We start from the raw sequence: 24,045 nt of genomic DNA, 5'->3' as shown, positions 1-24,045 counted from the left end.
CTGAAAACAGGAAAAAGCAGATAGACATAGGTATGATTCAGTGCAGCACAATGAGAAGGATCACCATATAAGTAGATAATGAGTAAAAATTGCACAATTTAGAGCCAAGATCCTCTTCCCAGCAACTCTTTGTCCACTAAAGTAGCATAAGGACCATCAGTTGCAGAGTTTAAGAGTCATTCTGAAGTTAGCTTTGTTTACCCACATCCCAACCACAAACAGGAGATTCCTAAATACAAACCAAATGAAAGCTATTAATGACAGATGGTTCACCTATTACTCGCCTTGCCAATTACTTACAACATGCCTTGGTTGAGTAGCGCTTTTCTTTTTTTTAAGAGTTTTCAAAATGCTTCCAGCATACTACTAAGCAATAGAAAGCATTTCTGTATGTATACACATTTCACCAACTGACATAGTAAGCAGCCTGCAGCGAAATCTAAGAAACTCATTCACAAGTCCTGAATTACACATCCAGCCACACAGAACAAGTAGGAATAGCCTCAGCTTTGGTGTACAAAACTCCCTTTTCTTCACAGTGCAATGTATTAACTGAAGATTTGCTTTACAATACATGTAAGGTAAATCAAAACCAACTGTGCATGTCTACAGTGTGTCTGTGATCAACTAGATCAATTAGAAAATGGATTTTTGTTAGACCAGTCTAAAATGAGATTACATTAGGCTTATGCTAGGAAGCTGGGTTTCAGTAGCACAGTCCTGTAGTTTCTGCACTATGCTCAAAATAACACAGAAGTATCCACTGCAAAATCCATACTAATCTGAAACATATAGGCCAACAGTCAGCCCTTGACAATAGCTTCTACATCCCCTCCAAAGTTCAAGTTCAAGGAACTTGCTCCATCTTCTCTGACAGGGACTAGAACAGTGTTTTGGGCACAGTTTGTCCGCAGTCCTTCACTAACCCCAGCATAAGGCCTCTGTGAACAAAGGCAGAAGAGCTTAAAGGAGAAGGAAGTAACCAACCGGGATAGAGAAGTACGTGATCTCGATCCATTTCCGGTACAAGCCTTTCCTAAAGCTCATGGAAGGACATCTGCCTTCCCTCTGTCACCTCTGCACTCCTACGGCCAATGGCAGAAGGATCTGCTGGCTCAGACCTGTCTATACAGACAGCTCAGTCATTCCAGCACAAACAGCCTGGCCCTATCCTGGGCAACAACAATTTTCAGAGAGGAATCCAGAAACTATAAAGCAAAACAGACTCTAAGCAGAAAGAGAGAGAGGGGGACAGAACACATGGAAAACAAACTTTAAAAAAATCCAACCGCCATGCACATACTCACATTCACTTAATGAACAAAAGTTGAAGGAATTAGTATAGCTGCTCTCTACTTAACGGCAGGTCAGGCAAGACAGAGTTAAATATGAGGGGTTCAGTTTGGAATTATTTAATTCTCCATAGTTCAGAGGAAGAGACCCGGTCCCAAAAAGTTCTACTTGTGAAAAGTGTCTTAAGTCATTACTTTCCTCTTGTTGAGGTTTTGAAAGCATCAAAGGAGGCAGAAGCACAAGTTAAAATTATTTTAACATTTATAAGAGCATAAATATAATACTGTACTATTTTATTCTTCACCTTCTCTTCCTTTGCCAAATATGTTTACACACAAACATCACAGCACATTACAGAACACCAGTACACCACAAGCATTGCAAAAAAGAAATCAAAATGCTGAATTACAACACTTTGGAGTTTTACAGCTAGGAACTCAAAGCCCACCTTGAAATTCTAGGTATCCCTAGTAAAGTCACATTCAAACATTAGATTACAAAACTTTATTAGCACACCGTTTGCTCCAACTGTCAATAATAAACTGATGGATAGAAGAAAGAAAAGGAGTCTTGTAAAAGCTCCAGTCTTCATCAAAACTACAGCTGGATTTTCAACAAAATTAGTTAAGTTGCTTTAAAAGTTAATAAAGATAGTCAGTTTGGCCTACACAAAACACTTTAGTGTTCCTCTTAGCTAGAAAACTGGTTTTATGCTGTTGGGGAGAAAGGTTTGTGGGTGGTCTTTAAGCAATTTTGCCACTCAAGAAAATAAAGCGAGAGTTTCCTCTTTTGCCAGTGGTATTGCTGGCAAGTTTTCCTCAGTTTTCCAAAGATAACCCGTATATTTTAGATGATACTAGGACCATAACCTTTAGAAATCTAGTTCTAGGACCAGCCCTTCAGAGAACAGGGTGATTGAATGTAACAAAATTAGCAAGCTGGGTCAAATGAGCAACTAAGTGTCAGGTTAAACCTAAGGACTACACTTGTATGAGCATTGCTTCAGTGAAGTTTTCAGCTTACATTGAGACTCTGAAGAGTATAAGAAAAAAACTGCCTCATCACACACACTTAGTCTATTAACTGTTGCAGGTTTTGTGTTAAAATTCTAATCAAAGAACAGGTAGAGTTAAACCGAAAAAAGTAATATTCCACATTATTTTAACTATATCATACCTCATTTCCCAATTCTAATCAACACAAAGAAAGTAGTTAATAAGGTAACATTAATAGTGACTAGAGTTATTCATGTTAGCCAACTGACTACACTAGAAGCTGCAGTTGTTCTTCTACTCTATAAATATGCAAGAAAGAAGCCCAGAGCAGCATTCAGAGGTTAGCAAAATTAACATTGCCTGGGCAAGAAAGTAGGGGCTGAAGCAACGTAAAGGCAAAAACTATCCAGTACTTCAAAGACAATGAAAGGAAGAAGAAAGATAAAGAAAGTAAAGGGCTCTATTGAGAAATTTTGCACAGATCATCACTTAAACAAACTACTCAAAATGCAGTGAGCTTAAACCCAAATGCTGTACTAAAATAATCTATAGAACTCAGTGGCAATAAACACATGCAAACAAGAAAATATACTCATGTCTACATACGAGAGGTAGCACAGCGTTCAGAGAGGACACAGAAGGAAAGGATGAGACTCCTCCAGCTCAAATCACCAGTAACTAACAAGGAACCAGTATCTCTCTAGCACAATTATCTCCCAAAGTGGCTAGCTGTCACACGAAAACAAAGGTCTATTCTCAAGCGATGAAGACAGTACATCCACCAGTGAATGCCCTTATAAGCAAGAGGAATCCAGCTGTTGAAGTCCCAAACTATACAAAGACATTTATTGTCCTAACGACAGAGGACAAAGAGTTCTAACAATCAAAAATAGCATGCAGGCTGTGAAAGGCCAGGCATTTGCCCATCAGTATATTAAGTTTACCAATTTAGGAGGACTGAGGACAGAAAAGTAGCAGGACTATGTGTCCAGCACCCAATGCCAAGAAAAACATGATTCTCTGTTACAATTCACTTACCTTCTATAGAAGGGGCCTGGTCCACAGCTGCATAGAGCATCTCTTTCAAAGCCTGCAAGGGAGAGGGAGAGAACAAGGAATATAGTTAGTATTAAACAAAAAAAATTACATTGTTTTGCTTTTGTTTTCAAACATGCATATCAATAAAACCCTTTTATCCTCCAGACTGACACTGAAAGCTATGGTACGTGATGTCAATGCTATCACACGTATTTCTGTCAACAAAAGAAACACAATTTCACATTTACTGACTGCTTTGTCTAAAGCCTGTTACCTTACTAATCTATAAAATTTATTCTAACTGTATCTTTCAACATGTTCCTTTGGAAAAATGTTTCCCAGTTAGTAGGATGTTAAAGGTTTTGCATTAAAAAAACCACAAGCAAAACAAAACATAAACCATTGCGTGACACACAAAGGAGTTTGTCAAGGCAAATGGAGGAAAAGCAGCCTCAGGGATTTCTTATCACTGTTATATAGGAGTACAGAACTACACATACATTCTAAAAGCTGAAGACAACATGACGAAGGAGATTAGGGAGCCAGGGGTGACGGCCTTCTCTTGAGGTGAAAACTGAAGGACAACATTAACACCAGCCAGAATTATTAACCAGATCTTCAGGTCCTAGACGCACCATAAGCTGCCTCCCAGAAACCACAGGAACAGGCCATTAACCCACACTCAAGACTGCTGGCTAAAATAAAAAAAAAAAAAAAAAAAAAAAGCTGAGCAGTGCAGGCAGCAGGACCAGGAGGCAAGGTGGTCCTACAGCTAAATACCAAGCACCCCTGGCAGCAACCCTTTCCATTACCAGAGCCAGGAGGGAGGCACCACATCAGAAACCTCATCACTTGCAGCTCCTTTTCAGAAGGCCTCTTTTCAGACAGTTATTAAGATGCTGGTATTATTCTTGCCACAGACTGAAGATCTGCTCTCTCTCACATCACAAGTGCAAGCAAGAATAAAATAAACTGAATTCAGATCAATGGCTGATCAGTGGCTGACAAAACAGGTTGAACCATAATTTTGGAACAACGAGCCACCAGGAAGGGCCATTCCTACTGCTGAGTGACTTGTTTACATCACTTCACAAAGACAGGCATCTTAATGCACATACTGAATGTGAGTGTGTTTCACATGCAGCTGCTGCAAAAACTAGTTTTTATTCCCTCACTTTTGAACCCACAGAAATCTAACACAAAAGTCATTCAGGTCTTTCAAGTTCCTGTCTCTTCTGCCTGTTTCCCAACATATCCTATACTTCCATAATCCTACACCTCTGCATTTACCATCTTGTGTGTCGTTGTCCCCCAGGCCAAGACATCACAGCCTAAATAGCAAATACCCTAATACCCTCAAGGCAAAAACCACAAGCTCAGCAGCTGGAAATTCAGCACTGTTGTAACATGGTGGTTACAATCCTGTTAAGTAAATACAAGGTCTAAAGGACATGTCTGTTTATCACAAGATATCCTAGGTGGCAGAATACACCGGCAGCTCAGACATCTCTCAAAGGTCTGATTCCTGAGTCCACAGAGGTCTCAACAAAGGTCACTTGCATAATTGTTTTCCCAACTGAGCCACTGCTGAATGATCCTTGTTCCAGTAGCACAGCGCTCCTCTACTCTCAGTGCTTTCTTGGAATTCCTCCTGAATGCTGGCCACTCCAGTCCTTGTACCCCCGTGACTCACTGGTCAGCAGCGCATGATCTGCCTCCATGCATCAGGTGGTCAAAAAACCTTCTCCTTTTTCATCCCACTCATTATCCTTGCCTACCTGTAACTTTTTCCATGAACCACAACCACACATCATAGGAAAAACAAACCTGAAGAGATGGCAAATTGAAAGTCACTGTAGTAAGAACTCCATCCCTTAACACACCCAGAGGGAAACTCACAGTGTACTTCCTACCTCTCTGGTTTTATCAGTCATTTTAAAAAACAAATTCAAAAGGACCACAACACTGACAGACCTGCACTAAACAATCTTGAAGCTGAAGGTGTCAGTCGTCCCACAGACCTCTCCCCATGCAGACTGACATATTACAATCTGGCAGCTGCAGGGCAGCAGATTTTGTTACTGCTTACCTGACCTATATAAGTAAACCAATAACCTGAAAGTGAAAGGCTCAGTGCTCCTTCACGCCTAAAGTATTGTCCTCTAGGTTACAGAATTTTAGAAAAGATTGTTTCGAAAAGCTACAAATTACTGTCAGCTTCAAACATTTAAGCATTATTCTTTCTGCTCTCAAACCAGACAAAAAGGGTTATTTCCTTACATCAAATTGTGCTAGTGATATACCTTGCACCTGCAGTAAACTTGTATAAATTTGTATCAGAGAAGAAAAAAAAAAAAAGGCAGAAAGAACCCACACTTAAAAATGCAACTGTCAAACCTTAACAGTGAACAAATTCAAGGACAAAACGTTAAAATGCTCAAAATTGTTGTTTTAAATTAGTAGCTTCAAACCACTTAGGCTCTTCTAAGCTCGTCCGCTAACACCCAGAAGGACAAATAGTGAAATAGCACAACAGATTTGTGTCAGGAGGTGGCAAGCCTGGGTGTGAGCTGCCTATCATGAAGCAGGGTTTGACGAGCAGAATTGGCCACCTCCCAAAAACTGAAAGCCTGTTTCTGGAGGAGACACTCTGAAGGCAAACAGGCTACCTCAGCTATCAGTTTCGTTTTCCCCACCTACATCCTGCTGGAGGTTGTGGCTCAGAGAAATTATTTCCAAACCTTAGAAACCTGTTTCTCTTCTCCAAAGGCAAAAGTACTTAAAACCTGGAGTCTCCTTAAGAGGGAAGAGAACTCAGCTGCTCATACCTTTTACCCATCTCTCCCATGAACTTTGCACCTGTAACAACTGTTCTGATTCTCCTTCTTCCCCAGATGCTGCAATTTCAAAGCTATTAAGCACTTTTTCTTTAAAAATACCAGACTTCTGCATCCAGATAAACATATCCAGGCCAGATTAACTGAAACAAAACTGCTATCTGGCAATTGTAAAGCTCCACCAAGTTTCCATCAGCCAGACGTGCAGACACACACTTACGTTTAGAAGTCTGAGCAGACAGAGCAACACTCTCCTCTTTTTCCTACAAGCACTCCAGAGATGGACACAAGAGCAAAGGAAATCTGCAGGATGGTTTGTAGATAAACAGAGGACTAGCAACCAAACAGTTTCACTGCATCAAAAAATGCACATTAAATGGAGTGAAGCATTCTCTTATCAAAAAAGCATCAGCTGAAATTCATCTAAGTCACCTTAATTTGTTCAGTACTATGTCAAAAAGAGAATTCTGTTGTCTGACACAAAAAGATGGGATTTTGTTTGTTCTCATATTTTATCTTTACACCAAAGGAGCAGAAGAGTAAATGAATAGTCCAAAACTTATGGATTTAAGACAAGAAGTGCACTGAAGTGCAAGCCGCAGCAATAATTTAACTGGCTAGGAAAAGACTACTAACTTTACAGAAGAGGATACGCTGCCAGATCCCCTAAAACAAGTTGACCAAACCTGTTCACTGCCACTGCCAGGGTCAGGGCGCACGGGTCTCTGCCTGGTTGCACGGCAAGAACTGTGCAGCTGCAGGAGCAGAGTGTCCAGGTATATGTGCGAGGCAGCCAGCACCCCAGGGGCTTGGCGCACACCCCTCAAACCACTGCTCCCCTCTGCTGTGGTCTTCACAGAGTATGCAGTGGGTACAGAAACTTGAAGAATTCCTTTTAACAAAGAGCAAGTTTTTCAGACACTGAAATCGAGACCAAAGTTGTTTAAAACTTTGGCATATTTAGTGTTTCATGTAATTAACAAGCATTTCCACAAATCAAGCATTTCTCAATACATTGTTTTAAACTCAATCACATCCAGGGAGTAGCCTGATAATGACACTCAGTACTTCAGACATAAAAATGCCCCTTTACATTGGGATTATGTATTACGTTATTACCACTGGTCCCCACATAAAGCCCTCCTGATCATTTGCACTGACTGAGGTTTCAAGAGCCATCAGTTGGGAATGGAGTTTGCGTAGTAAATGTGACATAAAATTTGCATGCTTTCATACAATCTTTAGAATGGAAATTTGGAATGGAAAGTCAAATCAAGTCAACCAAGGTCTCTGTAAGGCTCCATTGACTCAGTCATGGCAACTGTCTTTGCAAAAAGCAGAATGAAAGAGAACAGCACACATCACCATTTTTCGTCTTTTCTCCAAGACAAGTGCTCTTTCTCAGAAAGCAAATGTACAGTAATGGTCACTGCAGAGCTTTTGGTGGAAGAAAATAAGAAACTAAGCCATAGCTATCAATCTATGTCTTCTTTTTGCCCGTTTAAAGAAAGTGAATGGATTTTTCTCTCTAAAGCTCTTCCACTGACCAAGTACCCGCCCTAAGTCTGTGCAACTTCCATACTCCATACAAGCACAGTTATAATACGTAAACAGATTTTGGTTGGAGGGAAAGATCACATTAATGGTAAGAACTTTGAGGACTGTAAATTGTTAAAGACCATCCGAAAGTGAAACTACATTTTTAGGTATTCAAAACACAACAGTCTCATTCTTCCTGAAGTTATCAGCAACAGCCCACACCCTCCTCCTAGTCAGACTGGCAGTTTATGCAAGGCGAAGCTTCTTGCAGCCGCACTCGCTGCGCATCCCATCAGACCAGAGACACGGCACCTAGTGAGCGGCTCACAAGTTACCTGGGTCTTACCACACTTCGGGGCTGTCTGACTGCATGAGTCACCTCTGCTCCAGTAGAAATAACTACAAATATCAGAGTAGAAAAATAAGATGACTACCTGTGAGCTTTATGATACAGAATGACTTAAAGAAAGCAATTTCTATACCGCCTTCTAGTCCTTTCACCAGCACCATGAACTTAACACAGGAAGTCCCTGGAAACAAGAATTACCTTTTCAGAGTTAAAGCCTACACAACAAGATCTCTCACTCTGAAACAGTGCTTGATTACTGTTTTAATTAAGAAGGAAAAGATATAAACTGTCAGATGAAGAAAGTGTCTAATGCTACTAAAAATACAAATACTTTTTAAAATTTTACTATGATGCGTGCTGCAAGCAATATTGCACCCAAGTAAAGAAAGTGGCGCTTGGCTTTATGCGTACTAATCAACAACTTGGAATTTTTCTTGACAAAGGAGGGCTGTGTGCTTATTGCCTCAAGTATAATCAACAAGTAAATCGAGGTAGTGCTGGCCTTTTATGCACCACACCCACACGACCACCAGTTACTGAATAATAAATGCCAGACTATTCCATTACTGTAATATGCCCGAGCGGGAGGCTGACTCACATTCAGCCAGCTGCAACAAGGAAAACAAAGAGTTTTGAAACTTATTACTAAAAAAGGAGGGTGGGGTTTTTATTTCCATTCAGTCTACGTTAAGGTACCTATCCCAGGAGGTTACTTGAAGTCTAGAAAGAACAACAACTTGAAGGAAGTTTTTCTGAAATCTACCTTTATTTTAAATTGGGATGGGGGAAGGGAAAAGGATATAATAATACTGCCCTAGTTAAAACATCTGAAAATTAACCTCCTATAATGAAAACAGTGGCCAACAAGCAGCAGAGCTCTTCACACATTAATCAAGGTATCATAGTTCACTGGGTCTCCTTTCCCTCCCTCTACATCTGTCTGGTCAGCATGCAGCCAAATCTTTTGCCCTTCTATTTCCTCCTTGCCTTCCCCTCCAACCCACCTCCAAACCTTGTCTTAGGAAGATATGCAAGTTTTCTCTTTCCAGGAACAGAAAACAACTCTTGCATAGACAAGATGAAGAACTAAGCCGGTACTTTATTTTATCAAGACAATGGATTTCCTCCTTCTCAAAGACTAATGCATTACTTGGTCATCTAGTTCTCCACGTAATTCAAAGAGATCACAATTTTGTTCTTAGGACAAATCTGACTGCAGTTTTTATTTAAACATCCATTCCTTTGTAGTCAGGTAAAGGAAAACAAAGGAACAGTCAAAAAGCCAGATATAAACTTTACAAATTCAACATTATAACAAAGTAAGGTAAGACAAGCATGATTTTCCTTGCAAATGCAGTCAGATTAATAGGGATACTAGAAATAAATTGCTATTATCATCCTAGAGGGAAAACGCAGGCCTTCAAACAATAACAAATGTTGTACGGTTCTGATGCTCAATAGAAGTTTTGCTGATCATGGTTCTCCTATAATCAGCTTTCCGTTGTCTAGGTTTAATTATTACTTGTGGAAAAGACCAGTGTGACTGGCAACAACCACTTTTACTGCTAACACTTAAATAGGAAATCGTTTTACTACAAATAAACACCTTGAGCTTCATGTAGTTAAACTGAAGTCAAGCAACACTATGCTAAATCTGAAACTAAGCAATCAGCGTGACCTTTAGAAAGCTGGCATAAAAATACCTGAAAGGCTGTATTCTGCAAATAATTAATTATAAATGCAGAAGAACTTTGTGCAAACAGTGTTTATAGATGTCCCGATTCAAGTGGTTCACCCGAAATCTGTAAAATAGCGAGATGCAAAGCCTCGGTAGCCTTATTTAAAAAAAAAAAAAAAAAAAAAAAAGGCAATTGATGCCAGGTTTACTGCCCTACGTTGAGTCACTCGGGTAAGCTGTTAGCGTTACCGAACTAGACTGCGGCCCTGCACAGAGCATCACTTAGCAGGAAGGGAAGGCTCAGCCTCCAGCTAGAAGGTGGTGGGTGCTGCCCAGCCGGCTCGCCCCTCGGTCTCGCCCTTGGGAGCCGCAGGCGGAGGCTGAGCGCCGCCTCTCAAAGTCACCCCTCCGCTGCCTGCCTGCGCGGAGAACTGGCGGTGGTGCTGAAGAACGACCGCTACCGACTGCGGGGCCGCGCCGAGGGCTGCGGCCGGGCTCCGGGGGGGATGTCCGGAAGCCGGACACTGCACAGCCCCGAACCGCGGTGCCGCGGGCTTCGCATCTCCGCTGACCTTTGTCCCACCCCGAAAGGTTACAGGCAACAATTAACTCATTAACTGGCCGCCCGACGCTTTTCCTCCGAGCGGTGCCAAGCTCTGGGGGGCGGCAAGAGCCGTAACTCTCCCCCCGAGGGACAAACACGTTGCTTTCGCACCGTCCATCCCGCCGAGAAAACGAGCGGGACGCTGCCGGCCGCCAGACCCCGCCGCCGGGCAGGAGAGCTGCTTCGCACCCCCCGGGCATGGCCAGCGACCGGTATGCGCTGGAAGACACCCGCCCCGCTCGGGCGGCGCTTCCCAGGTACCCCCGAGGAGACAAGGGGGAGCGGAGCCGACTACACACACGCAGACACACACCCCCCCCCCGGCGCCGAGCCCCCTCCAGCGCCGCTCCCCGCCGAGCGGTACGCGGGGAGCGGGCCGAGGCGGCGGCGGCGCGGCCCTACCTCATACTGGATGTACTGCTTCCGCCACTCGGGGGTGATGTGCGCCGCGAGGTGCTCGGCGAACTTCATCCTGCCGCCGCCGGGCCGGGGCCGCGCTCGCTCTGCGCCCGCGGAGCCGCCTCAGCGGCGCTTGGCTGCGAAGGGGCCGCCGCCGCCGCCGCCGCCGCCGGTAGTGGGGGGCGGGGGGGGGCCGCCGCCACACATGGGCCCCCGCCCGCCCGCCCCGCCACTCCTCAGCCCGCCTCGGGCCTCCTCAGCGCCGCCCCGCCACCGCCGCCTCCTCCGCCGCCGCCGCCATCTTCCCCGTCCCGCCGCCCCGCCGCCGCCTCCCAGCCGTCAGCCGGCCCGACAGCCAACCGGCCGCCGGCAAGGCGCCATCGCCACGGCAACCGCCGCCGCCGCCCACCGCCGCGCGGGGCGGGGCCAGGCCCGGCGGAGGGGCGGGGCTGAGAGCGGTCGGCCCCGCCCCTGCCCGCTGGGCCGGGGAAGCGGGGGGCGGCGGCGCCGGGGCTCCCCCAGCGGGGGGCGCCCCGCTTCGTTTTACTCTTTCTGCGCGTTCTAGGGGTCGGTTTGGACCCAAACGTGTCACCTTCGTCCCTCAGGATCTCCAGCCCAGCCCCACCATAAGCGATGGCAGCTCTGGGACAGCCCCAGTTTGAATGTTGAATCCTTTGGGGCGGGACGGGATGGGAATGAGATGGGAATGAGAAGGGAACGGAGTGGGATGGGAACAAGATGGGGATGGGATTGGGATGAGACAGGGATGGGATGGGATGGGATGGGATGGGATGGGATGGGATGGGATGGGATGGGATGGGATGGGATGGGGTGGGATGGGATGGGGTGGGATGGGATAGGGAGAAGTGCATCAGGGAGAATGGTGTGCATGGGGGGAAGAGGTGAGGGGATGGGGAAGTACAGCCAGGGAGAGAGAGAGCAAGGATGGAGGTGGAGAGGAAGAGTAGGAGAAGACACAAGAAAGACGAGTAAGTATTGAGGAAGGAGGGAAATTAGGCTGACAGGGCACAAAAAGCCAGGGCGAAGAAAAAGAAAGTGAAGACAATGAAAAGGAAAAGGAGGAGGGGAAGACAAAGGGAAAAAACTAAAATTCTCCAAAAGTTGCATGATCACAAAAGCCTTCGTCCTTGCACCGCTCATCATGCTTACTGGCAGGGTGCCCTGCACACCATCGACAGGGCACAGGGGAGCAGGGAAACACAGGGCAGGTGTAAGAGCAAGCCCACCTGCACGGGGGCATGGCTGCCCCAAAATAGAGACATCCCCAGGGGCTGGAGGATTCAGTACCTGCTGCATTATAGTGTGAGAGACCAAACTGGAGCTGTTCAGAGTGGGGCTGCTGCCCTCGGTTATCCCCAGGTATCCCGGTGGCCCTAATCTTGCCCTTCCCAATTCCCAGTTTTGGGGAATTTGCTGCATTTGGCATTAATTTTGGCTTTCCTTCAAGCCTCCCAACCTCTGGCACAACTTCAGATGATAGTTTTCAGCTTTTGCTGGTACCCACACCAGGACAGATCCCATCCCAGCTGCCAGCTCCTCGGCACAGCAACATTCCTGCCCGCCACCGTAGGCAGCTGCCCAGAGCATCGCTCCTACTGACGTCTGAAGGAGCAGAGCTCGTTTGCTGTGGTGATTTATTGGGGTCCTGTCACAGGCCTGGGGACCTCTGATTTGTGAGAGCTCTTACCCGTGCTGAGATTTACCCGGCAGCGACAGCGGTGCATGCAGCAGAGATGCTTGCTGATACCATCTCTTAATTATGTTTGCAGAAAACGGTTTAATGAATAGAGCTTTAGTGGCCTTCATCTGAAACTTCACACTCAGCAACCTACCCGGCGCTGACCTCAGCGCGAGCTAACCACTATGTCACAGCTTGACTTACATTTAGCAGGTCACCAGCTTTTTAACGCATTACCTTTGCAGGCTTGTTCCAGATAAAATCACTGAGGGGCTGAGCCTGCTCCCACCACGATCAGTGGCGCTGACTTCAGCGGGAGCAGACATGAGATGGGTCTTTGCAGCTTCGACCCTTTGAATGCTGTCGGGCTTCCAGAGATAACGTACAGCATGGGGGACGAGAACAGATTAAGAAATAAATATTCTCTTTATTATTCGCTGGACGCATTGCATGAAATATGTACTGTGATGTATAATAAGCAAATATCTTCTGATGCGACAGCTTGCAAATTCAGTGACTGAAAGTAATTACTGATCCCCTCCTTCCCTTTATAGCTCCGAAAGTTTTTTACCCGCCAATAAATGCTGTTTATTTATTGAATACCAATAAATGCTATTTATTGATATTAAACAAAGACGGACGATAGCAGGGGAGGCAGAGCGGAGACTGGATTCCTTGTTACTCACCATTGCCATGTTCTCTAGCAACAGCTCCGTTTAAATATCTGATTGGCAAAACCCTGCCTCCTGTTATCAGATGCGCTTTGGGACCATGCTTGGCATCGTGACAGCGTTTCGCTGCTCTGCTGGGACTCGGGGCTTTCCGACTCCTCGAAACGTTTCAAAACTCTCAGCTCTGCGCATCCAGGGCCTGAGGGAGGAAGGCAGGAAGGAAGAAAGGGCAGGAGAAGCCTTAAAGGAAAGAGGAAAGGCCACTGCTTGCCTGCCCGTGGCTGGGGTAGAGGGCAGGCAGGGGGAATGCAGGCAACACATCCCAGCCGAGGAGGGATGCCAACCCCAGCCATTCCCAGTCTCAAGTCTGGATCCCGGTCCTCATACCTCACTTGCAGCAGGCTGCCACATTCTCCTCATCTCTCGCTCTTTTCCAGGGAAGAGTTTGCATTGTGATTTTCCCCCATGCTGTTGTAGCTAGGAAAAAATAAAATAAGCAATGTTATTTGCATTTTTAAACCAAGCAAGGAGAAGTCAGGAGTGGGCTTTCCGCCAGTGCAGTCTGGCACTTGCTTTGTTGAGAGCATATAGAATAATTTATAAATAGCACGGTGTTTTTTTTAAAAAAAAAATATAATTATACTTTTAAAGATGCTGCATTGCTGGGCAGAAGGAGTCTTCAAAAGAGGCTTTAGAAAAAGAGTCTTGCAGAGGGAAAATTTTCTTTAATGGCATTCATAAAATCACAAAGAGGAGGGTTTTCCATAGCAGGAGACGATTCAGGACACCCACAGACAACCATTCCTACACCTCTCTTCCCACTTCCTCCCCAGGCAGCTGACTTTTAAGATGCCTGTATATTTAGGGGCTCAGTTTGTCATCGGAGCAGATGCTTTAGCAGCACAACCCTTCCTGGCCCCACAAGCAGAGCAGGACGTGCTGAGCCTGGACCGCTGGTTGGGTCAACGTCTGGGGGAGCAGGGAAGATAAATTAATCTCCTCTCCATCAAAACCAGAAAAAATAATGCCTGAGCCCGGGGGGGTGGCAGGAACAGCAGCCTGCCCCTGACCTCAGCGTGGCAAAGCGGCTCTGTGCCACTGGCCAGAGCCGCTCCACAGAGGTGGCAGGGGCATCGTGTAGCGAAATGGCTGCTCCTTCGCTACCCTGCCCTGCCCAGGCAGTGATTCCTGCTTCCAAGGGAGGACCACTTCGCTAGTTGGAAAGGAAGGAGGGGGAATAAATAAATATAGAAGTAAAAGCAGGTCAGGGGCAAGCTTGATGTGGAATGACAAGGGGATTTAGTAAATCACACCAAGAGGTGCTACCCTGCTTGCCAGGATCAATAAAGCAGCAGCCCTGGGCTTCGGACACCCTTGGCATCTGACGGCCAGCCCCAAACATTCCCATTATCTGCTTCATCAATACTGGTCTTGAGAAACGTGATCAATATATTAGATTTCCCAGAGGCAGCGGTGCAAAATGCACAAATCCTCTGGCAGCCTAATCTGGAGCTATTGATTTTTCACATATTCTCCCTCTCCACCCAGTATCGGCAGAGGACGAGGGTGTGATTATGAGCATTAGGAGCCGGTGGGGGGGGTGTCTCAGTCCCCAGCACAGAGGCAGCGCACAGGGTCAGACCAGGAGCAGCACAACCCAATCCACTGGGAATTGTCAGGGTGTTTATACACCCAGGCAAGCTGCCTGCAGCAGGTTTTTTAAGCTGGGTGGAGCAGTGGTTTCCAGGCAATAACAATGCACTGGATAACCTGATTCCAACGACAGGAATGTCGGTACCAATCCGACCTCTTCCAAGTGCTGTACCAGCAGCCATAACCTCCTGAAGCTATTCTGAATGGGGTGAGATGATGCTTTCATCCCTGTTTCAGCAGGAGCCAGGATGAGACCTGTCAGGAGGCGACATGCCTGCCTCCACCTTGGCTGCAGGTGGACCACTTTACCTACAAGCTGAATTTGATCCATCGGGACTTGAGCCCATCACGGAGGTGGATTAGGACTCAAGATCCCCAACAGCCAGCCCCAAGAATAGGGCAGCCCTGTTCCCAGCCACACAAGCACGGCAACCATGCCCTGCCTGGCTTATTTATCGTCTCCCCTACACTCTCCAGGGTAGGATTTGGCCCATACATTGCTCACCCAGTGTCAACATGCCTGATCTTAAAGATCCCAAGGTCAGGCAACAATGTACCCCTGGCTGCAAAGCCCGCATGTAGAGGCATGATTGGTACCGAAACACGTAGGGATGCAGAAACGTGGAGCAAAAAGCCAAACCAGCAGCAGCTCCCCTTTGCCAGGAGCCTGCCCCACGAGGGGAGCAGGGCTGCCTCCGCTCATCGCCTGACACCCCTGAGCAGGCTGACCTTTCCCGGGCTGACTCACAACCAATGTATGCACGGCCACAAGCAGGTGACAGCTCCTCGCTGCGTGTGTGTGTCCCCTCCACTCTGCTTGAGATCCCTGGGGAGTCCTGCTTGGAAACTCCACCAGGGAAAAAACATCTTCCCAGACGGTTTAGGTCAAGATGCCCCTGCCAAGTTGTTTCCAGCCCCGATCCTGAGCTGTGAGCGGTGCAGTGTCCCCCACTGCCATAGAGGGCAGAGCCTTGCGGAGCTGTGCTGGTGGAGGCTGGGCCAGGGACTAGCTGCGCTCTCTTACAACTGGGAGCAGATGGGGGGTTTCACGCCCTTTGCTGGCATGTAAGTGATTGCTGCTGGATCATTTCCAATACTTATATATGTGTCTGGTTTAATTTATGCACGCTTGCTTTGTGTGAGAAGACAGCAGCTGACCGGTGGTTAAGAAAACTGAACACCCCGAAAAGGTCTAAAATTAGAGAAGAAACAAGAGCTGCTTCCTCCGAGCCCTGGAGCTGTCTGGGCTGCTTCCAGGAGAGTCTCAGGAAGAGCCTCTGATCTCCCTGCTCTTTCCCCAGGACTGCCCCAGTGCTAAATCCCCCTCCTTGCTGGTTGAAGCAGGGGAGAGCGCAGCGTCTGTTCCCCCAACACCTCTCTGCATCTGTGGCATTGCCCCACTGTGCCCTGGGGCAGGATGGACCCTTATCCATTCAGGGTGTTTTCCAGGGCATAGGGGCTGGTAAACTGCCAGGTGGCCTTGGGACTGTCACCGTCCTGTTTACCCCAACCTCACTTGCCTCCTTAAACACGCTCTCGCCTCCCCATTGCCATCCTGGCTGCTGGCCTCTTCCCAGGGGAGGTACACCACATGAGGGGGGTGAAGAGAGAGGGGCAGCACCCCACCAAACAGTGAGAAAGGAGGTGACCTGGGGCAAGAAACAGCATCCCCAGAGCTGCTGCTGCTGGCTCACGCAGCCAATGCCACTGTCACGCCAGAGTCACAGCAGGTCGTGGAGGAGCCAGGAGACAGCAGCACATCTCGGTGTATCGATGCTGCAGGCACCAAGCTGCCATAGGCACAATAAACCTGCAGGGCAGCGATGGCAGTGGCACCGTGCCCTTTGCACAAGTGACCAGCTCCCTCCTCCCACTGCCCGGGCAGGAGCCCATGCCAAGACGCTCTCTCCCTCCCTCTGCTCCAGAGCCAGCCAGATCCAGAGGTGTGGGGCAGGGCTGGGGGAACCCCCCTTTTCTGTGCCACCCCCACGGTCAACGGGCTGCGGATGGACAAATGCCAGGGTTGTGCCTTGGTGCTGGTACAAAGATGCTTTATGTTTGGCAAGTGGTCCCCACTGAGAAAGGAGAGTAGATCTTAGCTCTGTGTGATACCATGCATTGGTGCAACCACATGCAGGAGGACATGTCACTGCAATTCTCTGCACTAAACCTGTGTCCCTTAACAAGCATGTCTATAATGGCAACAAAAAGCTAAGTGCAGGTGAGGTTGAGGTATGTGGCAATAGCTATGTCAGAAATCCCCAAAGCTGGCCTGACTTTCTGGGAATTTTTGGAAATCCTGCCGTAGCTTTGTGGTTTTTTATCAACCTCTGAACCTTATCAAAGTGCACAAAAGGCCACAGGCTTCCTATTTGCAAGAGCTGCACTAGGAAAACAACAGCCACTCCTGCCAAACCTGGTTTGACTGTGCCTAGCTTGAGCCCTGCATCTTGAGCATCCTTAGGGTGGTCGACTCCTGCTGGTTTCCCCAGTGCCATTGCAGGGAACAAACCCCTTGTCCACAGCGAGTCCATTTGATGATCTCCTGGGACAGCACTACGTTAAACTGTTTTGCCATGGAGGGTCTTGCTTGTCTTGGAAGGAATCGTGTGTCTCCAGGTCATTCCCTTATGCATCAGGGATGAGTGTGAAGTGTCCATAGGTGCCATAACACATGACTCCAGGTCCTGCAGCATCAGGACAGATGTCAGATTGCAAAGAATTGTTTAAAGCAAGAGGGGACATGTCCCAAAGGTCCTTGTGCAACCAGGGCAGAGAGTGAAAGGCTGCACGGCTGTCGGGTTCCCAGCCCGGCCGTGGGCTGGGGAGTGGCTGGGCTGAGTTTATGCTGGGAACTCCACATCTGCTTCCAGCCAGCTGCCTAGAAAACAACAACTCTGGGCTCCAATGGCAGTTGTGGACTGGACACAGCCTGGCTTTGTCCTCACGACAGAAATTAGTCCCAGTACTGCAACCCACACCTATGCAGAAACACCCCCCCAGCGTTTCTCAGTGCCTCTAATCAGTGCCAGAAGATTTGTCAAGAGTCACCTCTACAGCCTGAGACCCCTGTCTTCCACAGATCCTCTCTGACTCCAGATATCATCATGATTTTACGTGTCTGGCAGGAATTAGTCTAAAATCCTTCCCTTGGTAACAGGGACCACAGAACGGAGAGCAGCAGGGGCTCTGATGCCCAGGCTCATTCTCAGCGGGGTGATGTGGACGGGACGCCAGTTGTCCCCTTCCTCTGAACTACCCCAGCCTGCCTGGTCAGGACACACCGATCTGCAACCTGAGCCCTACCCATCCTATTTTACGATCAAAACAAGCTATAAATCTCCTTCCGCAGGGCTGGAAGGTGCAATTGCTTTTATGTGGTGCAGGTTTCTCCTCGCACGACTTGTAGCATCACGTGAGGGAAATCTGTAAGTAAAAGTCAGGCTCAAGTCATTTATAATGGCAGCACCATGATTGTTACTGCTGACAGCTGCAATTACAGGCACTCCCTTCGATCGCTCCTCGCTGAGGGGGAGAGAGCCAGCACCAGAGCAGGGAAAGGATCAGGAGCAATTTTTCTGGAGCTGTGGCCCTCTCTGGTGGACCGTGTCACCCATGCTCAGGAAGGCTTTCAGGGAGGAACATAGGATGGGGAGTATTCCAGTAAGGAGAGTTTGGGAAGGGGTGCAGGATGCTTCCCAATAAGGAACATATCAGGTGGTGCTCACCTCTGGGGGCAGAATGGGGGATTGCCCTGAGGCTGTGCAGGGACAGACAGCAGGTCTAAGTGCTCACAGGGGTGAAATGCTGCTGGTGGTCCCAGATAAGCCCAAGGTGGCTGCAGGCTAGGGCAGCATCCAGGCGGGTCACTGCCAGGCACATCTTGCCAACACTATGGTCTAGATCTCCCGCCTGTGAGATGTCACAGTGGCTGGGGAGCTGCCAGGGGATTTGAGAGCCGGGTATCTGTGCCAGTGCAGCACTGAAGGGATGCAGAGGCAGGTGTGGTGCGAGCAGGGGACGGGTGGGCAGCAGACCTTGCCTGCAGGAGATGGATAGCAAAATGAGGGACGTCCATGGCCTTGCAGTGACAGGGCATTGACAAACAGAGACATTATTCACTGTCTGCTGCCGCGCGGAGATGTGAGACAAGGGGAGCTGGCAAGAGGCAGGGCAGCGTGGAGGTGACAGCCCTGCAGCAGCTGAACCTCAGTGGGGCTTTCTTGCTGAACACCTCAGCTCTGTCTTCTCAATGCAGTTTCAGGGGAACTGAAACATCCAAAAGTGAGCTAAATTTCATAATTAGTACAGGTGGAAAAAAAAACCACTTAAGAAGTGACTTTTTATTTTGCTGTTTTCAATGAATAACACCTAGGGTTTTGTTTCAAAACTAAGGGCTCTGCTGTGTTTTTTGCACATGCATGAAAAAAGATGGGAAAGAGGATGGATGGAGCCAGAGGCTGAGTAAAGTGAAGAAAAAATTAAGATTTTTGTGTTTGTTTCACACCAAGCAGAACACTCTAGGTCAACCAAACTGAAATTTCTCCTTATGTTTTTCACTTGGATTTAGAAAACAAAATACCATACAAAATTTCACCTGACTGCCCAAAAAGGCTTAGTGGTAAGATATCTCTTTCCATGGAGAGATCCACCCTATTTGCACAGATCTGGCTGCAACCTTTGAACTGCTGGCCAGCCACTGTGTTGCAACTATGCTACTGCTGGTATCTGCCCAGCAAGGCTTCAGACACACTTGGGGAGCAGCTTTTGGCACCTGGCAGAGGAGTTTTTCTGTCAATGTTTAAAAGGTTTAAAGATATGATGGGGAGAGGGGAGATTCATGCACTTCTGAGAGGGGCTATGCATTCCTTCTCCATCACAGCTACTGATTTGTATTCACCACAGCATGGGAATTTATGGAAGGAGGGAATCGATGTTTTATTGATATCTAAAAAACCTATATGATGGATGTGCTAATTACATGCTTTTCTCCCAGACCCCCTTTATTATACACAAACAAATGGCCCTGGTGCTATAAGGAATGCAGGTAAAATGTGCAACGGATCTGAACTCTGTGGAGGTGATGCACGCAAGGGAGACTTTGCTTATGCTGGGCCAGAGACCTCGGCCCTTTGTTAGCTTCTTCCCTGGCCAGTATTGAATTTTGGTTTCCCGTTGCCTGTGGCTCCACTTTCATTTCATGGAAATCACCTCTGTTGTTGGGGACACGGGGGCATGGCTGTCACAGCCACACTGTGGGCTCCTGGCTGCTACGGCATCTATAGGCTCCCAAAAATATTGAGCGGGATGTGCCTTTGCTCTGCCTTGATAACAGAGGCCACACGCACAGGGTGAAAAATGAGCAGGTTTTTTTCATCTCTCTGCTAAAGCAGTGAGCATGCAGAGTAGAGGGGCAGAGGTTGGTGGTCATCTCCCCTCCTCCCTCTCCCACTGCAGGGGTGAAAGTGAGCCGGGTGCCGTGACATGTATTGTGTGAAGCAACACATATAAAAGATCCGTATTCCAGATGGAAATAACAGCTCGAGGCAAGCACACACTGCCCCGTCCCTGCCTGATGAGCCAGGCGCTGCTCCAGCTCAAGCCCAACAACAAGCCCTCCTCCTGTGGGTCTGAGCAGGGAAGGATGATGGCTCTGTTCGATGTGGGGAGGCAGCTGTGCTCCAGGCTCTGCTTTCTGCACAGGGGATGTGGGGTTTGGGGAGCCACCAGGGCAGTGAAAGGACCTTCTTGGTGCAGGACCCGGAACAGATGCAAGAGGTGGTAGCATCGTAGAAAAGAAGGTGGGATAAAGCACAGAGCCCAAAGTATCACACCAGTGTGCCGCCTGCCAGAAACTCACAGCATGGCTTGGTTGTTTTTCACAGTGAGGTCTTTGTGATCTTGGGGGCCAGGGAAAAATCTCTTGACCATTAGCCTCATGTCCCACCAAGAGGGGGCTTTGGCAGGCAGCTGCCACCCATGCAGCTCCAGGCATTGTCAGCAGGCAAAGCTTGGCCCAACATGGGGGTCCCCAGCTTGGGGGGGAGGCTTGACGGTGCCTTATGGAGATGTTTGGCAAAGGCAAAGTCTTGATCAGGAGTAAGTCCCCCCGGGAGTCCCTCCGATGCCCTGGGAATGGGAGCTCCTGCACGAGGATGGTGGGAGGCACAATGAGGAGGACGCTTCTCCCCCCAGGGTGCAGGGATGAGGGAAACAAAGGAGACAAGAGTGGTGGGACGAGGACACACTCAACAGGTAGCCTGGAGGAGCTCAGGGGACAGGAGAGGACATTTATGAACCAGAGGCCCAGCTCTGCCGGCAGCAGAGGTGGCATGTGTTGGGTTCAGGTGTGCTGGGGGCTGTGCCATGGGAGGGGAGCATGCCCGGGCTCCCCCTACTCCCCATGCCCCTTGCCAGCCTGAAGCCTGCTCCTATTCCGTAGACAGGTGTCTCCCACAGTAAAAGGCACAGCCACAATCAAACCAGCTCTTAATTGCCTCTTTCTCCTGTTGTTGTGGAAAAGAAAAATGTAATCATAGCTTAGCTCACAGGGATCCCTTCAGATGCTCCTTTCAGGCTGGCCAGGATTTGGTGTGCACAGTGGCCTCTGCCCTCCGCAGAGGGACAATGACAGGTCTCCAGGCTGACCGGCAGGATGAATATGATAATTATAGAGAGATATTTTTTCCCTGCTCAGCACTGCTGGTCATAGCCTGTTATTGTGTCTCTGCTATTCTAGCGCAGGGCCTGGGGCTGACCTGTACACATGAGTCGTGCAAGGGCCCTGCACCATTTTCTTTACTGCTTGGTGCCCATAATGCTTCTGGTTTTGTGCGCTCTGCAGCCAGGGGCTGGGAGAATGAGCCGAATTTGGGCTGGTTTATACTGGGATGACTGGGGCTCCCCAGCCCTGCGTCGCTTCATTTTTATAAGGGGTGATTGGTGCAAATGGCACAAGGGCATCAGAACTGGCATCCCCCGGTCCTGCTCTCTCCCAGGCTGCTGGGGACCAGCAACTAAATAAATGTCATCCCGCAGAGCAGACACAGTGTATCTGAACCCAGCATCCCCATCCTCAGCATTTCCATGCCAGGCTCCTAAAACCTCCATGGGTGCCTTGCATCAAACCTGCTCCCACGCCTGCCAAAGTGAGGGGGTGGAAGGAAGGATCAGGCCCTCAGTGCAGTCACTCTTTAAAAAAAAAGGCAAGGAAAAAGTGCGAGGGATCTAGTAGGAGCTCTAGCGAAGAAACCCAGCAAGGTATCAAGGCCTCTCTCACCATGGAGACAAGCCAGAGAGCATGCGGAGGCTGTGTGCTTCAGTTAATTTGCTGCGAGTACTTTTTCCAAGCTATTCAAAGAGTTTCATCCTGCCAGCCTGCCCAGCTGCCTGTCCCTTTCCGAACACCGGTGGACTCGGACCAGGCGATGCTTCCCCACAGTAAGTGAGGCTGGTCAGGGTGACACAGCCAGCTGGATAGAGCCGAAGAGCTTCTGGTGGAGAGTGGTGGGGAGAATGAGTTTGCTGTAAATATTGCGGTCTGTTTATGAGGCTGGGCTTTAATCACACACTGGAGAGGAGCTATGATTTTTTATTTGCAAGAGGCAGAAACAAGTTGTTTCCGCCTTTCCCCCCCTTCCCGGTTTGAACCACGGCTTTGTATTGTGTGCACTGGCAAGGAGGCTGCAGGGGCCACAGACCCACTCTCAGGGCACCCTTTGTCCCCTCAGCAGGCAGCCCTGGGCAGAGCGGGTGCTTGCAGGCACGATCCTGGCTCCAGCACAGCTGAGCCCATCTCTGCTCTGGTACTGAGCAGAGACTGGGGCCCCACAGCCACTCTTGCATGGGCTGGGATGCAGGGGTCCCCTCCTGCTTCGTGCAGGGCTATGGTGTAGCTACACTCCCACAGTTGGACCCTGACACCTTCTTGCACCCACAGCCCAGGGACAGGGACATTGCCATGACTTGATGGCACAGTGGGAGAGTGGTGGTGGCCAGGCAGGGCCATGTCCAGGTGCTCCGGTGATGCTCCAGCTTGCTGCCCTGGCTGTGCTGGGTCTTTTTTCCCCCTAAGCAAAACCTCCCACACCCAGTGAGGGCAGGGAGGGAGGGAGAGAATAAAAGCCAGCCTATTACTGTCTCTGATGGAAGGTCTTTTTTCCACAGATCCTGCATTTCCCCCTGCAAGCCCCGGGATGGAAAGATGGGTGCATGCATTGCTCACAGGCTGCACGATGAGTCTATAGTGCCTGGGACATGGCTGGGAGACCACAAGGAGCCGTGTGGATGGTCCACGTCACCCATGCGATGCACCTTCATCCTCATCCTCGTTCCCAGGGGAATAAGAGTGCATCCAACACCCAGTGCTCTGAAGTGAGACTCTAAAACCACAGTGCAAAATCCCGGCCTGCTGCTTGTCCCTCTTCGCCTCAGCATGCCCTCCCGTAGGACAGGGTCATGCTGTGGGGCAGCCCCCCACGCGATGCAGCGGCCGGAGGAGGAGCGGGCCGGGACGCTGCCGGGGTGGCCAAGGTTTCCCCAGGGGACTCAGGGCTGCCATTTGCTGAGGCCGGGGGTGGAGGAGGGAGGTGGACCCGACAGCTGTGCCAGAGAGGGGGGAAAACTTTCCACCCGAAGTAGATACCGGGCTAAATATAAACTGCCTTTGGGCTGGCGCTTGGCTGGGACCCCCGGGGTGGCGGGCAGGGCAGGCAAGGCCATCAGCCGGCACCCTGCACCCGCATCCCGGGAGGATGCTGGCCGCGATCCGGTATCCGCCGTCCCTCCCCGGCCACCACCGAGAGCCGGGGGCTCCCCCGGCCCCGAGCCCGGAGCCGCGGGCGGCCTGCGAGTGCCCTCCAGCGGCAGCGGGGAACGCGGCTGGTCCCGTCGCCCCGGCCGCCGCGGGAGCGGTGCCACCGGCCCCCGGGACAGGACCTCGGGAACTGGGGTCCCAGCCAAGCGCGATGGGGGATTTGGGGCGCGGGGGACTTCGGGGGGGGGGGGGGGGGGGGCTCGCTTTTGGCAAAGCTTACAAAAAGTTTGAAGGTGTAGGCAGCCCCCTCGTCAGGTGCTTCTGTTTAATCACCGCCGGCAGAGCCGCGGGCGAGGACTTCTAAAGCCGAGTTTAGGGGACAAATCTCCCGCTCGCCGACGTGCTGCTCTTGGACCCGCGGCCGCCCCGGAACCCTCGGGCGCGGCGCACGTTTCTTGCGGGCGGTCCGGCCGCGCGTACCGAGGCGTAAGGGGGACCGGTGCGGCGGGCGGACCTGGGCGGGCGGCGGGGCGCC

The 24,045-nt window shown here is 49.5% G+C and overlaps 1 protein-coding gene across 3 annotated transcripts in view; it reads right to left on the bottom strand.

The window, feature by feature from the left end:
• Positions 1 to 10,804, bottom strand: part of XPR1 (xenotropic and polytropic retrovirus receptor 1) — a 111,210-nt gene extending 100,406 nt beyond the window's left edge. For all 3 annotated transcript variants that reach the window (XM_086462411.1, XM_086462410.1, XM_086462412.1), the window contains exons 1-2: positions 10,736 to 10,804; positions 3,327 to 3,378 (exon numbers count right to left, since the gene is read on the bottom strand). In XM_086462411.1, the coding sequence (XP_086318537.1) occupies positions 3,327 to 3,378; positions 10,736 to 10,804 (121 nt within the window). The remainder of the gene's footprint in view (positions 1 to 3,326; positions 3,379 to 10,735) is intronic.
• Positions 10,805 to 24,045: the final 13,241 nt, after the last annotated feature.

The sequence above is a fragment of the Leptosomus discolor genome, chromosome 3 (genome assembly GCF_034619465.1).
Source record: "Leptosomus discolor isolate bLepDis1 chromosome 3, bLepDis1.hap2, whole genome shotgun sequence".
NCBI lineage: Eukaryota > Metazoa > Chordata > Aves > Leptosomiformes > Leptosomidae > Leptosomus > Leptosomus discolor.
Note: the sequence above shows the minus strand (reverse complement) of the source record. Positions and strands in the feature narration are given on the sequence as shown.